The sequence below is a fragment of the Artemia franciscana genome, chromosome 12 (assembly GCF_032884065.1).
Source record: "Artemia franciscana chromosome 12, ASM3288406v1, whole genome shotgun sequence".
Classification (NCBI taxonomy): Eukaryota; Metazoa; Arthropoda; class Branchiopoda; order Anostraca; family Artemiidae; genus Artemia; species Artemia franciscana.
This window is the reverse complement of record NC_088874.1, coordinates 40312337-40330007: the sequence shown is the minus strand read 5'-3', so window position 1 is coordinate 40330007 and position 17671 is coordinate 40312337. Positions and strand designations below refer to the sequence as shown.

Genomic DNA, 17671 nt, shown 5'->3' with positions numbered 1-17671 from the left:
ACTTATTTTTATATATATAGATTTAGTTTTTTAGCTTTTTTATTTTTTTTATTAGTTTTTAGTTTTTTTTGTAGTTTTTGCCTTTTTAGTTTTTTATTGGTTTTTACCTTTATAGTTTTTTTAGTTTTTTAGCTTTTTTATTTTTTTTATTAGTTTTTATTTTTTTTTGTAGTTTTTGCCTTTTGTTAGTTTTTTCAGTTTTGACGTCACCTAATCCAGTTTTTTCAGGTGACGTCACCTGACACATCCATCCATCCATCCACAGACAGACAGACAACTTATTTTTATATATATAGATATATATATATATATAGTAAATACTTGAAGTAGTACTTGAAGTAATACTTAAGTACAATTTTGGCAAGTACTTGATATTTGATACTTAAGTAAGAATTTGGAAAGTACTTATTACTTGATATTTAAGTAAAAAAACAATGAGTACTTAATACTTGATACTTAAGTAAAAATTTGGAGTACTTGTTGCAGCACTGGTATCCAGTTTAATCCAGAATAAAGGATATTCCGTTGGGTAGTGGTGGAAGTTACTGAAATCAAAAACTAATCATATTCTTATTCCCGTTCTCAAAATAAAATTTTAAAGAACGTTGGGAAAAATAATATCAACTTTTTAATTTTTGTACAATAAGTTTTTCCTAAAAAAAATATGGGGAAAAAATATTAACTCTTTATTTTCAGAAATCTTATAAAAAGATATATTTTATTTTTTAAAGATTCCCATCGCTGAAACATAATTTACCCTCAGAGCACTGGACATAATTATATATAATTAAATGAAAACATTTTTCCAGCATGAATAATTGAAAATTAAGACGATTTGGTAAAAACTAAGTTATCTAAAAGTTTTTTTTTCAGTATGTTTGTGGGTTTAGAACTTATTAGTATAGCCGTAAATTGATATTGACTAGGGGGAAGAACTACTCCTTCAGGCCCCAATTTAAAGCCTGCAAAATTCAAGCATCCGCAGAAAGGGTTCAGTTTCTTTGGAATATCTTTGCCTTTGTGGTTCTATATAATTCAGTTTTGAGTTTCACTATCATTTTCACTCGATTCGGGAAAATTGACTCCTCCCACCTCCATGTATTTTAAACCCTATATTTTTGAACAATGCAATTTACTCTATCCTTCCCTCCTTAAGAGGAAAGGTGCCAACCCTATAGCATCCATATTCCAAACACAGTCTGAATATATTCTTGGAAATAAAAGTAGGGTATGGGGTAAGTGCCACCTATATAAATCTTAAGTGCATCTATCTTACCTTTTGAAAATTTGGTGCCTTGAGAATTTCTGTTTTGGAATTCTTCACTCCGTTACTTGCATGCATTTGTAAAACATGTCTGGACTAAGCGTGCAATATAAAAGCTGAGTAAGATAACAGCCCCCCTCTCATTTTAGAAACTATAGCCCTGATATCTGGACGTATTCTATTCTCTAACAATTTTTAGTAGATTTTTCAGTATTTAGAAAATAACAACATTTTACTACTTTCCTGGGGATACCTCAACTTATCACCTTAACTTATCTTTCGGAGACACCTCAAAATCCCGAACTTAAAAACTAGTCAAGCCTTTCATAAACCCAGGCAGGATTTTTTTTTATTTTTGAGGTTGGGGCTTGCTACAGAAGTTAAAAAATTATCAAATGAAATAAAGGTAACAGGAAAAAAGGTTTAGATTTCAGCGAAGCTAAAGCCGACTTTATGGCTATTCTAGGTTAATGCTCGGTTAAGAGTTACGGCTCTACTTTTAAGAATCTCTGTACGGCTTTTGTTCATAATGCAGGCCACGTATACAATGGAGGGATAATTTTGATTTCGGGAATGTCAAGTTAACTCGTACCACACCCGATCGAACAATGTACCAAGCCCGATAGAACAGTGTATAAAAAACAGCAACAATTTGTTTTCTGTGTGTTTTGTTACTTTTTACGATTCGGACAGTAGTTTCAGGCGGGTCGATCGAAGTGGCCCCTTTTTTTCGTGGTATTGCCCTACTTATAACGATTTTACCTTAATGGATTCAAGATTTCAAATTCACACAACTTGGATAAACTAGCGCAAATTGTGCCAACTTAGCAACAAATAATAAGGGAAACTAGCCACAAATGATAAATCTTCACAGTTTATTTTTGTGGCACCATTTCAACTGTAATAGTTTAAAATCTTTGGTAGCAAAAATAAGGCCCAGATAATCAAATATATTTATTGAAGACAACTCGGCATATACGAACAAATACAGTTCACATCCTGGTAAAAAAATATATCATAAAATAAATCAGATCAGACCTAAGCGATGGGAAGGGAACCAATCATCTTTCCTTTGAATTAGTATTTGCATTTAAATCAGCATTGATTTTGAAACATTCTTCAAGTTGTGTGAGCAGGATAAAAAGAATTCAGAAGTTTTGGAAGTTGGTAGAAGATACTGAATTCTCGGCCTTTGAAATCCAAATTTCAAACATCTTTTCGGGCGTAGCCTAAAATATTTAATATTAGTTTAATTCAAAAAACGCTAAAAGACGATTCTAAGATAAATAAAAGGTTTCAAATTTGTAGATTTTATAATTATAATATATACGTTTTCCCGAAGATGAATCTCTCATCTTTCCCCAGAAACAAAAAAAGGTGTACATATTGGTCCGGAGTAACCATAGAGAGATGAGGAGAGCCTTAGACTGGTTTTTCTGGGCTGAGCTGTATTTAGTGTCATACGTTACTTTTTTTTAATTATGCATGAATGTAAAAAAAAAGGAATATAAAATAACAAAAGAGAAAGTGGAGAAGAGAAAATGAAGGGACGGTAGATAGAAAAAACCACAAGAAATTTTTTTTATTACGTAAAAAAAAAATCCGATACATTTATTATGCTCTTAAACTCTGTATAGGGCTACTTTGCTGTTTTAATTTCAGTATTGAATTTTTAGCTACGTGTCTTATCTATGTGGGCACGAGAGAGACAAGAGAGAGAGGGCGGCTCCAGATTGCTCGTGAAAGCTCGATTTGTTTACAGTTGTTGTTTCAATTTCTTCTATTTTTCGTTTTATTCATCTATTTTTCACCCAATTTTAAAGTTAGTCTCAACTCAGGAATATTATGTTCTCGAAAGAAAACCACGCTTGTGTTCCTGTTTTAAAAATTCATAGTTAGAATGGGTTAAGATCAAGTTAAGGTACTTCGCACGTTGTGCTGTGGGATCTATGTGGGTTTTCAAATTCCTTTTTATACTAACTAGAAATGTATTTAACACTCAAACACAATTAGAAACACTTCCATTTCAAAATAACATCTGGAAGCAAACAAACAAAAAATTGTAAGAGGGAAACTACGGAGATCCCCTCTCCCCCAGGGCTCCCTACTCCCCTCTAGCTCCCATCTCCAAGTATATGTGAATAATTTTTTAGACTTATGGTACTATTTCATACATTGTTTAAATAAATTGTCTATATTTTGCTTTTGTTCTAGATCCCAAATTACGATCAAGGTTCTTAAAAATGTTTTATTTTTATTTTTTCATCAGTACGATCAGTAACTGACGATTTTATTTATAATTTAAGCTCAAATAACCAGAAGTAGAAACTTTTAAATTGTGTTATGTTGAAAATATTTTCTGATTAATTCCTTTATTTTAGTACTTCTCTGCTTTAAGATGATTTTCTTTTCATTGATATAGCAGTTTTGAACAATTTATGAAGTGTGTTGAAATCTCAACTTAAATTGATTCTCCTGGTCTGTTTAACAATCAAAGGTTTCTGAAAAAGTTGCTACTTAGCTCTGCCTCCAAACAAAAGTCCTCCTTTTCTCCTTCTGTCTTTTTTTGTGCTGTTGCATTGGTGATTACTTTTTTCATTAAAAATATTTATGCCTAGATAATCCTGTTGTCGCTCGGAGTTAGAGAGTTGTAAGAATGAACCATTCTGGGTGGCATCACCTTGATGGTGATGATCTATTTATGTGATTAAACCTTTACAAGGATTTCAACGCTAAAAGTGTACAAACTAACACTACAAATAAAAAAAAACTAAAATAAATGAAACTAATAAATGCTACAATCAGGTATAAATATCAAATATTAACATCAAACCAGTCTTCTAGTTGAAAAAAATCTGTTCAAACATTTCCTTAAAACTTTATCAGAAACTACTGAACTAGGAAAAAAGGGAAATTAATTCCTATAGATTGGAGTTCTATTTCCATACCAACGTTGTAAAAAATAAACAGGACAAGTAAACTTGTCCAAGTAAAAATATAAAGCTCTCGATATAAGTGTAAAATTACAGGAGCTTCATGATAAGTTATCGGCAGAAGCATATCGACGGCTTACCCCATATCACAAGCTATTCAATTTGTTCTGTTGACTTTATTCCTTGTTGATTTTGTTGTACTTATTGTGTTGTACCTTTGTATCTTTGTTCTCATTCGTTTGTTCTGTTGATTTTGTTATACTTATGTGTTGTTTTCTTTTCTTATATCCATTCCTATTTTCTCTCTTTTTACTCCACTATCGTCACATTGTTTTGTGCAGTGGGTTATAAGTAAATTATGATTATTATTATTATATCAAATATTATCATCAAACCAGTCTTCAGTTGAATACAAAAATCTGTCCTAACATTTCCTTAACACTTTTATCAGAAACTACTGAACTAGGACAAAATGGGATATTAATTCCTAGAGATTGGAGTTCTAGTTCCATACCAAAACGTTGTAAAAAATAAACAGGACAAGTAAACATGAAGTGGCTACAAGTTTCACTTTCACCAAAAATGCACTCTCCGCTTCTATTTTTTCTAACTTTATTTAAGAAATATTTTAACGGACAATGTCCAGTTATAATTTGTGTTTACCTTTCAACAACAATAATACAGTAGCTTTTATAATTTGTTTAGTTCTTACTTTTCTTCAAAGTAGAAACACTTCTGAAACCCTTTTATCTTGTTTTTGTCGTTTCTAAAATCTGAGTTGAAGCAACAAGTTATTTCTCCAAATAATGAACTGAAAAACTAACAAGGACGCAAAATCTTTAGAAGAGGGGTGTTGTCTAGGCTGAAAATCCAACCCAATTTATTCATAAATAAATAAAGGATATAGGTTGGACAATGGTAGCTTGGTGTTATGACTGTGGTTGAAAGCTTACAGGAAGAACTACCCGACGAAGAGAAATCAAATTTAGAAGCCTGGAGGAACAAATAACTGGATACAAAAGTAATGTATCATTTGTTAAAATTTTCCAGTAAACGGAATTTTCCAATAAGGATCCAATAAACAATAAAACTAAGAACTATTAGAAAATTAGCTTCTCAGATATAGACCCTACTAACTATAGTTTCATTGGAAATACAAATAGTGGTGCAAAAAAGGCTTAAAGTACCAAGGACACCAGAATAAATAAGAATTAGGCCCCCAGGAGCACCCCTCGTATGGGCGCTCTAAGGGGTGGGCGTCAATAAAGGTACAAGTAGTCCGTAGGAAATTGAAATCACAACAAATATTATAAGAAAATAGTGCTGGCACCTATGGTTGGCTGCCGTAGGATATGTTTTGACCCATAAAAAGGATCACGATATATATATATATATATATATATATATATATATATATATATATATATATATATATATATATATATATATATATATATATATATATATATATATATATATATATATATATATATATATATATATATATATATATATATATATATATATATATATATATATATATATATATATATATATATATATATATATATATATAAATATATATAGGATAAAGATCCTGCAGAAAAACAAGGGCAATATAAATTTTGACTTGTGACTGAAGGACCCCTTCTAGACTTTCCATATCAATTTTGTCCATATTATGCAATTATATTATGCAGTTATTTCATATGCAGGATTTGTCATAAGGAAAGGAGGGGCGTTTGCTTCTGGTTGTGCTTGGAAAGGCGAAGGGTATTAAGGTGAAACTTTGGGAGATGTTCAGGGGCATATTAAACCAAATCAAAGATAATATGTGCTCCCAGTCTATCACAAAGAGTTATCTGTAATATTTCAAGAACAGTTTAAGGGATTTTCTATTTATTTGTCGTCGATATTTTGAAGAACAACAGATGCATATAGTTTTCAATATGGAACCAATGACCAAAAGGGGAATTTTTTTGTCTTTCTCTGTCCCTAAGGCTACAAACCCTCGTTTGTTTTGTTGACAGGTCAGAAATAAATTGATGGATTGATTACTTTAGACTTTTACAGTTAGGACATGGGGAAGCGGGTAGTAGCCAAACTCCTGTAATTTTTGTTCATTTGAAGTTTGATTTGAATATTCAATTTGAGTTTTACTCATTTTAAGATTTACTTATTTATTTATCTATATTTGTTTCTCTTCTCCTTCTGTATATTAATATTTTCTTGTAATAATCAATTCTATTTAAGAGTGCTCATTTTATTGAGTTGAATTTGAATACCGAAATAAAAAGAGTCAATATGACAATGGACTGTGAATTTAAATCTTGTTCTTTTACTATTCCTATTCTGTTAATTTTTTTAGTTTTTGTAAATATGTGGAATTTCATTTTGAGGGGTAATTGTCTTTATATAAAAGCTATATTTCAAAAGACCATTTTAAAGTCAAAACGTGGTATCTATGCAGGGATGGTTGGCTCTGAGCATGGCCCTATAGAAATATGAAGATCTTGGCGAAGCCTCCTTTAACGGGTGTTTAGAGCAAAGAAATATTGTTGATCCAGGACAGGTAAATAAAGCTTCGCTGAATCAATTCAGAGCCTAGGACACACCCCTAAAAGATGTTGCCATGTTCCTTTCCTTATTATTTTGATAGTCTATTTTGACGCTTATGAAATGCATCTTAAAGACAAGTTTATACCTATTTTAATCGTGGGGAAAAATAAATTGTTCTGTAATTTTGGTTTTGGTCTGATTTTCTTTTCATCTATGTTTTGGACATAACAGATCAAAATCAAATACTAAATAGTTCATAATATTAAATATATAATAAGTTAAAGTTATTGAACTCTTTGCCAGGAACCCTTGCTGCTTAAAATTCTGTTGAATTGTGTCTGTGTAATAGAAAAAAAATTCTCAACTTAAAGTAAGGGGAAGCAATTAAAATTCAAAGAAAACAGTGAATATTCTGAATATGAGGAGGGGGGGGGGCTCAATCAAAACGAAAGGTTTAGGCAGTCGTTTTGATGGAATCTGAAGAAAAAAGTAAAAGAAGCAGGGGATATTGCAAGGGAAAGGGGAAATAGTAATCCTTTTATGTAAGTCATAATATTCTATTGTACTAAGTTTCAATTTTGCTGCTTATTTTCAGATGAAAAACTTGCTGTTTTTATCTAATTTGTGATTATTTTTAAAATCATGCTCAGGTCTAATCAAAATATGATGCGGGATTTCATGTTCAGAAGAAAAATTTTTTCTACAATCAGAAGAGAGCCTGCAGCACCTTGCAGTACTTGCAGCACCTTGCAGTTCTTGCAGCACCTTGCAAACTCACATTCAGGTGTAATCAGGATGAAGTGAGCTTAAAGATAGATTTTTAATCTTCCCTCCCCAAACTATCTTTAATATTTACCTGAATGATCTAGGAAAATTTTGACAATTTGGGTGTAAAAACGTGCTTGTTAGGCGTAGGGAATCCTCCCCCCCCCCGTACACAATCACCCTTCTGTGAAATAATACCTCACTGTACATAATTTTATGAAACATAGTCTGAATCAACTTGGTTAAATCAAGCTTTAAAATAAGTTTCTACAATAACCCTTTATATTGAATAAACGATGACTACGTGACTCTTCAGGAACGAATTCGCCCCGATTTGGCTTTAACGCCTCTTAAACTGGGAAGATTAGCATACAGTTAAAAAAAATTGATTCGATTGGCTGAATCAAAATTTTCAATGGATAACAACTTGTTACGTTTTGGTCAAAATTGCATATCAGTTATATAAAATTAGAAACTGATTATTCAAAGGAAGATTAGTTTCTAATTTTCAAGAACCAGTTGTTTCCTAATTTTATAAGATTGTTGGTTCAACAAGATCACCCCCCCCTCAAAAAAACATAAAAAATTATACACGGGTCTGTGGTCTTGCTTCTTAAAAAAAAAAAATTCGGTTCGATACGATCAATGCCGGAAAAAAAGAGAAAAAATTCGACACCCATTTTTGTACATCTACAATTTTGTAGATAAAAGCTTGAAGTTTTCACAGCAGTATTCCTTGATTGGCTAGACTTAATGTTGTTATTTCTCTTGGGGTCTGTTGGCTTCTTGAAGCCGTTTCCCGTTTTTTTTTTCAGGAAATCAAGCATATATTCTCCGGCTTTTAGATTTTGATGCGTAACATTAAACTTGACGAATTTGACATATTTGGAATCAGCATAAAAATTTTATTTTTTTTACATATTAGTTATTCTTAAAAGCCCTTTTTGGAATCGGTTACTATTAGCTTGAGTCTCTACTTGCTTACAGGAACTCACGCACCAAAAACTGTTTGAAGAATTTTTTACTGTTTGAACTTGTGCTTTTATTTCATCGAGAAGTGTTTTTTCTTATCACTCTTTATCTTAAAATATTTTTCCCTGTCTCATCCTCCTAATCCTGCTATTCTGGTGTCTGGTCTCACCTGGGAAACTTTCTGCGGTAACCATGTCTCTTGGAGCCAGTTTAGTTCTATTCACACCTAAACACTTTTCTACGATTTTTCTTTCGGCTGTTTCAAAATTATAGGGTGTTTAGGGCAGTTTCTCATTTTTGTCAGTGCTGCCATGTTGAATCGCAAAAATAAATAAACAGCTGATCAGTTAAATTTGACAACGCCTAAAATCCGTAAAAATTCAAACGCTTAACAATTTGCTGATTTTCTAAGACAATTGAACCTTCAAAGGAGAGCTACACCTTGTTTAGCTGTTTGTTTCCATCTATATTTTTGGCTCTTCAATATATTTACTTAAGCCCCGTCCATCCTCGCGGGACGTCTTGGGACCACTCCTTTTGACAGGGCATGAACTAGGGCTCGGTACGCTATTCTATTGTTTGCAGTTCGAGTCAACTCTACGATGCACTTTCGGTGAAAATTTTCAATCCACCTTTTGCAAGGTTTTCCTCGCGGTCGAGATCCATCTATGGTTCCTTCGAGGGTAATTTTTGGTAGACGGTCGTGGTTGATTCTCTTGACACGCCCATATTACTCAATATACATTATTATGTATAATACATTTTTAGCTGTTTGGTGTTGTATTTTAGCTAAATCTCTCCGCCGTTCCTTTTTTGTACCCGCTAATGCCATAACCTCGTACCTACACATGGAGATCATTTTCATTTCACATTGGAATATTGGATTGAGGTATATCTGGCAGTGTAAATTCTCACTTTCCCATCTAGAAGAATGGGATTTAATTTTCACTGTTCTTGATACTTTAAAACGTAACCTGAAAGGATTAAAATTTTGTTTTGACAGCTAGATTTCACTTCATCCAACGAATTGTTGCTTTTGGCATTGAGTTTTTTTCAGGGTCGCATCAGCTTCAAAAATGGAGCCAACTTTCCTAGTTCAAGTGAAAACTGAAAAAGAGCCATATAGTACCATAAAGATGCTTTGTTTAGATGTTGCTTGTGGCATTGAACTCTCTTCAGGGTCCCATCAGCTTCAAAAATGGAGCCAATTTTCCGAGTTTAAGGGAAAATGAAAGTGAAAACTGAAAATGAGTCATATAGTTCCATAAAGATACTTCGTTAAGATGTTGCTTGTGGCATTGAATTCTTTTCAGGGTCACATCGGCTCCAAAAATGGAGCCAATTTTCCCAGTTCAAGTGAAAATGACGGTGAAAACCGAAAAATGAGCCATATAGTACCATAAAGATACTTCGTTAATAAGTTGCTTGTGGCATTGAACCCTTTTCAGGGTCACATCAGCTTCAAAAATGGAGCCAATTTTCCCAGTTTCAGCGAAACTGACCGTGAAAACTGAAAAATGAGCCATATAGTACCATAAAGATGCTTTGTTGAGATGCTGCTTGTGGCATTGAACTCTTTTCAGGGTTACACCAGCTTCAAAAATAGAGCTAATTTTTCCAGTTCAAGGGAAAGTGACATTGAAAACTGAAAAATGAGCCATATAGTACCATAAAGATACTTATTTAAGGTGTTGCTTGTGTCATTGAATTCTTTTCAGGGTCACATAGGCTCCAAAAATGGAGCCAATTTTCTCAGTTCAAGTGAAAATAACAGTGAAAACAAAAAAAAAAGAGCCGTATAGTATCATAAAGATGCTTTTTTGAGATGTTGCTTGTGGCATTGAACTCTTTTCAGGGTCACATCAGCTTCCAAAATGGAGACAATTTTCTTAGTTTAAGGGAAATAACAGTGAAAACTGAAAAATTAGCCACGTAGTACCATAAAGATGCTTCGTTAAGACGTTGCTTTTGGCATTGAGTTCTTTTCAGGGTCGCATCAGCTTCAAAAATGGAGCCAACTTTCCCAGTTCAAGTGAAAACTGAAAAAGAGCCATATAGTACCATAAAGATGCTTTGTTGAGATGTTGCTTGTGGCATTGAACTCTCTTCAGGGTCACATCAGCTTCAAAAATGGAGCCAATTTTCCGAGTTTAAGGGAAAATGAAAGTGAAAACTGAAAATGAGTCATATAGTTCCATAAAGATACTTCGTTAAGATGTTGCTTGTGGCATTGAATTCTTTTCAGGGTCACATCGGCTCCAAAAATGGAGCCAATTTTCCCAGTTCAAGTGAAAATGACGGTGAAAACCGAAAAATGAGCCATATAGTACCATAAAGATACTTCGTTAATAAGTTGCTTGTGGCATTGAACCCTTTTCAGGGTCACATCAGCTTCAAAAATGGAGCCAACTTTCCCAGTTTCAGCGAAACTGACCGTGAAAACTTAAAAATGAGCCATATAGTACCATAAAGATGCTTTGTTGAGATGCTACTTGTGGCATTGAACTCTTTTCAGGGTTACACCAGCATCAAAAATAGAGCTAATTTTTCCAGTTCAAGGGAAAGTGACATTGAAAACTGAAAAATGAGCCATATAGTACCATAAAGATACCTCGTTAAGATGTTGAGTGTGGCATTGAATTCTTTTCAGGGTCACATCAGCTTCAAAAATGGAGCCAATTTTCCCAGTTCAAGTGAAAATAACAGTGAAACTGAAAAAGAGCCATATAGTACCATAAAGATGCTTTGTTGAGATGTTGCTTGTGGCATTGAAATCTTTTCAGGGTCACAAATTGAGCCAATTTTCCCAGTTTAAGGGAAAATGACGGTGAAAACCGAAAAATGAGCCATATAGTACCATAAAGATGCTTTGTTGAGATGTTTCTTGTGGCATTGAACTCTTTTCCGGGTCTCATCAGCTTCAAAAATGGAGCCAATTTTCCCAGTTTAAGGGAAAATAACAGTGAAAATTGAAAAATGAGCCACATAGTACCATAAAGATGCTTCGTTAAGATGTTGCATTTGGCATTAAGTTCTTTTCAGGGTAGGATCAGCTTCAAAAATGGAGCCAACTTTCCCAGTTCAAGTGAAAACAACAGTGAAAACTGAAAAAGAGCCATATAGTATCATAAAGATGCTTTTTTGATATGATGCTTGTGGTATTGAACTCTTTTCTGGGTCACATCAGCTTCAAAAATGGAGCCAATTTTCCCAGTTTCAGGGAAACTGACCGTGAAAACTGAAAAATGAGCCATATAGTACCATAAAGATGCTTTGTTGAGATGCTGCTTGTGGCATTGAACTCTTTTCAGGGTTACACCAGCTTCAAAAATAGAGCTAATTTTTCCAGTTCAAGGGAAAGTGACATTGAAAACTGAAAAATGAGCCATATAGTACCATAAAGATACCTCGTTAAGATGTTGAGTGTGGCATTGAATTCTTTTCTGGGTCACATCAGCTTCAAAAATGGAGCCAATTTTCCCAGTTCAAGTGAAAATAACAGTGAAACTGAAAAAGAGCCATATAGTACCATAAAGATGCTTTGTTGAGATGTTACTTGTGGCATTGAAATCTTTTCAGGGTCACAAATTGAGCCAATTTTCCCAGTTTAAGGGAAAATGACGGTGAAAACCGAAAAATGAGCCATATAGTACCATAAAGATGCTTTGTTGAGATGTTTCTTGTGGCATTGAACTCTTTTCCGGGTCTCATCAGCTTCAAAAATGGAGCCAATTTTCCCAGTTTAAGGGAAAATAACAGTGAAAATTGAAAAATGAGCCACATAGTACCATAAAGATGCTTCGTTAAGATGTTGCATTTGGCATTAAGTTCTTTTCAGGGTAGCATCAGCTTCAAAAATGGAGCCAACTTTCCCAGTTCAAGTGAAAACAACAGTGAAAACTGAAAAAGAGCCATATAGTACCATAAAGATGCTTTTTTGATATGATGCTTGTGGTATTGAACTCTTTTCAGGGTCACATCAGCTTCAAAAATGGAGCCAATTTTCCCAGTTTCAGGGAAACTGACCGTGAAAACTGAAAAATGAGCCATATAGTACCATAAAGATACTTCGTTAAGATGTTACTTATGACATTGAACCCTTTTCAGATGCTTTGTTGAGATGTTGTTTGTGGCATTGAACTCTTTTCAGGGTCACATCAGCTTCAAAAATGGAGCCAATTTTCCCAGTTCAAGTGAAAATAACAGTGAAAACTGAAAAAGAGCCATATAGTACCATAAAGATGTTTTGTTGAGATGTTGCTTGTGGCATTGAATTCTTTTCAGGGTCGCATCAGCTTCAAAAATGAAGCTTATTTTCCCAGTTCAAGTGAAAATAACAGTGGAAACTTAAAAGGTGGCATATAGTACCATAAAGATCTTTTGTTGAGATGTTGCTTGTGGCATTGAACTCTTTTCAGAGTCATATCAGCTTCAAAAATGCAGCCAATTTTCCTAATTCAAGTGAAAATAACGGTGAAAACCGAAAAAGAGCCATATAGTACCATAAAGATGCTTTGTTGAGATGTTGCTTGTGGCATTGAACTCTTTTCGGGGTCACATCAGCTTCAAAAATGGAGCCAATTTTCCCAGTTCAAGTGAAAATAGCAGTGAAAACCGAAAAAGAGCCATATAGTAACATAAAGATGCTTTGTTGATATGTTGCTTGTGGCATTGAACTCTTTTCAGGATCACATCAGCTTCAAAAACGGAGCCAATTTTCCCAATTGAAGTGAAAATAACAGTGAAAACTGAAAAACAGCCATATAGTACCATAAAGATACTTCGTTAAGATGTTGCTTGTGGCATTGAATTCTTTTCAGGGTCACATGCGCTCCAAAAACGGAGCCAACTTTCCCAGTTCAAGTGAAAATTACAATGAAAACTGAAAAAGAGCCATATAGTACCAAAAAGATGCTTTTTTGAGATGTTGCTTGTGGCATTGAACTCTTTTTTGGGTCATCAGCTTCGAAAATGGAGCCAGTTTTTATAAGTTGGAGTAAATTTTCCCAGTTCACGTGAAATTAACAATGAAAACCGAAAAAAGAGCCATATAGCACCATGAAGATGCTTTGTCACATCAGCTTCAAAAATGGAGCCAATTTTCCCGGTTTCAGGGAAACGGACCGTGAAAACTGAAAAATGAGCCATATAGTACCATAAAGATACTTCATTAAGATGTCGCTTGTGGCACTGAACCCTTTTCAGGGTCACATCAGCTTCAAAAATGGAGCCAATTTTCCCAGTTTCAGGGAAACTGATCGTGAAAACTGAAAAATGAGCCATATAGTACCATAAAGATGCTTTGTTGAGATGTTGCTTGTGGCATTGATCTCTTTTCAGGGTCACACCAGCTTCAAAAATGGAGCCAATTTTCCCAATTCACATAAAAATAACGGTGAAAACTGAAAAAGAGCCATATAGTACCATAAAGATGTTTCGTTAAGATGTTGCTTTTGGCATTGAATTCTTTTCAGGGTCGCATCAGCTTCGAAAATGGAAACAACTTTCCCAGTTCAAGTGAAAATAACAGTGAAAACCGAGAAAAAGAGCCATATAGTACCATAAAGATGCTTTGTTGTGATGTTGCTTGTGGCATTGAACTCTTCTCAGGGTCACGTCAGCTTCATAAATAGAGCCAATTTTCCCAGTCCAAGTGAAAATAACAGTGAAAACTGAAAAAGAGCCATATAGTACCATAAAGATGCTTCGTTAAGATGTTGCTTTTGGCACTGAATTCTTTTCAGGGTCACATCAGCTTTAAAAATGGAGCCAATTTTCCCAGTTCAAGTGAAAATAACAGTGAAAACTGAAAACGAGCAATATAGTACCATAAAGATGCTCTGTTGAGATGTTGCTTGTGGCATTGAACTCTTTTCAGGGTCATATCAGCTTCAAAAATGGAACCAATTTTCCCAGTTCAAGTGAAAATAACAGTGAAAACCGAAAAAGAGCCGTATAGTACCATAAAGATGTTTTGTTGAGATGTTGCTTGTGGCATTGAACTCTTTTCAGGGTCGCATCAGCTTCACATGGAGCCAATTTTCCCAGTTCAAGTGAAAATAGCAGTGAAAACCGAAAAAGAGTCATATAGTACCATAAAGATGCTCTGTTGAGATGTTGCTTGTGGCATTGAACTCTTTTCAGGGTCATATCAGCTTCAAAAATGGAACCAATTTTCCCAGTTCAAGTGAAAATAACAGTGAAAACCGAAAAAGAGCCGTATAGTACCATAAAGATGTTTTGTTGAGATGTTGCTTGTGGCATTGAACTCTTTTCAGGGTCGCATCAGCTTCACATGGAGCCAATTTTCCCAGTTCAAGTGAAAATAGCAGTGAAAACCGAAAAAGAGTCATATAGTACCATAAAGATGCTTTGTTGAGATGTTGCTTGTGGCATTGAACTCTTTTTCGGGTCTCATCAGCTTCGAAAATGGAGCCAGTTTTTATAAGTTGGAGTAAATTTTCCCAGTTCAAGTGAAAATAATAGTGAAAACAGAAAAATGAGCAATATAGTACAATAAAGGCAAAGATATAACACGTTTCTGTGGATGCTTGAATTATGCATGCTTATCTTAGCTTTGACAAGATTTTTGAAGAAACTGAATATCAGCTGGGGGGCAAACTTGCGTTCGGGGGCAGCTACCCGCCCCCTGCCCCATAGTAAATTAAGCCCCTATGTGACAGTTATGAATTTTCAAGGATACATCAATCTTACCTGTTTGCTTCGTATTCGTTGAATATCACAGCCAAAAAGGAACGCTTGTTTTGCTAGCGAATTGAGGGATTTGATCCGTTCTTCTGGACGACTCTGCAGCAGCAACTTCAGCAGTTTAAATGAATTAGTTGAACTAGAGCCAGGAAAATCAAAACCACGATCAATTTCAGCCATTATTGTTGCAGGATCATCGGCAGTGAATGGATGCTACAAAAAAAGAGAAAAGAAAAATAATTATGTTGAGTTTTGAAAGACATCCATATATTTGAGACTAGTAGTAACTGTAAATGGTAAGTAGTAAATCAAATTGTTGAATACTAAATCAAGAGAAAAAAAAATTATGAAAGTAGATGGACAGAGTTGCTGCTCGGTGATTATAAAAGAAAGAAAGACAAATACTGAAACCTAACTCTGACAACCAATACAACCCAAACAAATTCCAATAAGTCCCTTTTCAAAATTTACATAAAAGTTCTCAGATCTGCTTCAGACTTCTGAGGTAAGTACTTGGGGCAAAAAAGACAAGGACAATAGATTTTTCAAAGTATACCCCACTTCTTCTTACAAACCCCCCTAACTAAACTCTGTAAAATTTGATAGACAGGTGCCAAGATATAAGAAGGATTTGCCTAAGGATGCTTACACCATTGACTTTTAGGATTCAAAACAACATAAAAAAAGCCGGTATCTGCAATAGGAAACTCACGCACCAAATTGTTTAATCTAGTATTTTCTAATTTGTTCACGATTTTGTGGGCAAAAACAGGGCAGTAGAGGTACAATAATAAAAACAGGGCAGTAGGTATAATCAATTTCTTGGATGATTCCAGTTGATTTTCAGGGAGCAGATTTAGGCACAGGTCTTCATTTAATACACTAATAATTCATTTTCATTTCATATTATCCAAAAGTTTTGACATCTGCAGAGCAATTAAGAGAAAAAAAGACGTCAGAATTCAGGCGTTAAAGTGATTAAGATCCAAATAGTTAACCCATGCAATTACAACCCTTGAAAGATTTAAAGGAAATGAGAACTTCTTAGGAGGGTGTAAAGAGGGAGACTCTGAATGGATTGGGATAGAGGAGGAGCGTGCGTAGCTGTGTTGGCCTCAGGCGGCTTGGTGCTGCGGTGAGTTGTTAGTAGCAGTTAGTAGTAGTTGCATTAACACATATGAAATTATTTCTCTAGTATTAAATAGCGTATTTTACAATTAATTTAACAATTAATTAATACAATTAATTTAACACGTATTTAACAATTATAAACAATGTGGCATTTGAACTAAAATTCTAGGAAACCAGGGGTCTGCAGATAAACCCTCTGTGTTTCAACTTTCGGCAACTTTATTTTTTACACCTTTTAATCCAAAATGCCAATAAGTTTATCCACAACAATGATAAATTCAATAGTGAAAAAAGAAAACAGAAAAATTTTGTAGAAAACGAAGAACAAGGTTAAAGTGTTGACGAGTAATATTTATTTTAAACTCTACAACAATGCAGATTATATAGATGGTGTTGCAAGTAATACTTGATGTGGTCTAATATTATCCAGCTTCTTTCAAACCGTGGAAGAGAAAAATAAAGAGAAGGGGCTGTTAGAAATTTATGTATTTTTATTTAAGTTGAGTACCAGAGTGACTTAAGCGTAAATAATTTAGGCTTTAAGGTATTTTTCTCGGAAATAAGTGTCACACTTAACAGTTATACTAAATTTTATGGATTAATTTTATCCAGGTCACTCACCATTCGGGGGTTATTAAGTTTTTTTTCTAAAATCAGATAAATTTTCCCAAGCTCGTAGTTTTTGTAGGTAGCTTTAAACCTAATGGATTTTGTATATTTCCAATAATTCGAACAATACACTCAAATAATTCGAATATTTTCGACAAATATTTCGACAGTTTCGATGCATGTATTTTTATAAAAAAAATCCTTATTTTAGAGTTGTGGTTACTGTTATCAAAAGGTTACTTCTCATTTAAAGTTTGTGTTACCACGATCTGTTCAACAACACTTGGACAATAGCATGGGCCAGAAAATAGACGTCGTTTATGTGGCAATACTGTAGTGACAACACTGCAGCTAAACTTTTTCATTTAAAGCATTTTACACAAATGCAGATAGATTGTTGAATCGTTTCATCTCCTAAGTGAAAATAGATAAATCCGTTAATTTTCCTAATACAGCAATGAGTGAAACCACGGCAAACAACTTTTGAATGACAAAAACGCATTTGCTAATCAATAACAAAGCAAGGAAGGTATTATAAATATCCACTGATTGGACATCCTTTTTATGAAAAACTGGAAAATAAAATTTTTTTTTGGTGTAAATACTAATTCGGTGCAAATACAGAGAATACTCACCCTCTGTTCACTAAGTTAATGATGAAAAATAATTTAATACTGAACAAACTAAAATTAGGAACTGATCAAAATGAGCCCACTTCGAAAAGAAATAC

At 34.0% G+C, this 17671-nt stretch overlaps 1 protein-coding gene across 4 annotated transcripts in view; it reads right to left on the bottom strand.

Moving 5' to 3' along the window:
• Positions 1-2205: 2205 nt before the first annotated feature.
• Positions 2206-17671, bottom strand: part of LOC136034123 (serine/threonine-protein kinase S6KL-like) — a 362015-nt gene continuing 346549 nt past the window's right edge. For all 4 annotated transcript variants that reach the window (XM_065715275.1, XM_065715278.1, XM_065715276.1 and 1 more), the window contains 2 exons: positions 15208-15414; positions 2206-2493 (listed from right to left, as the gene is read on the bottom strand). In XM_065715275.1, the coding sequence (XP_065571347.1) occupies positions 2413-2493; positions 15208-15414 (288 nt within the window). In that variant the 3' untranslated portion in view covers positions 2206-2412. The remainder of the gene's footprint in view (positions 2494-15207; positions 15415-17671) is intronic.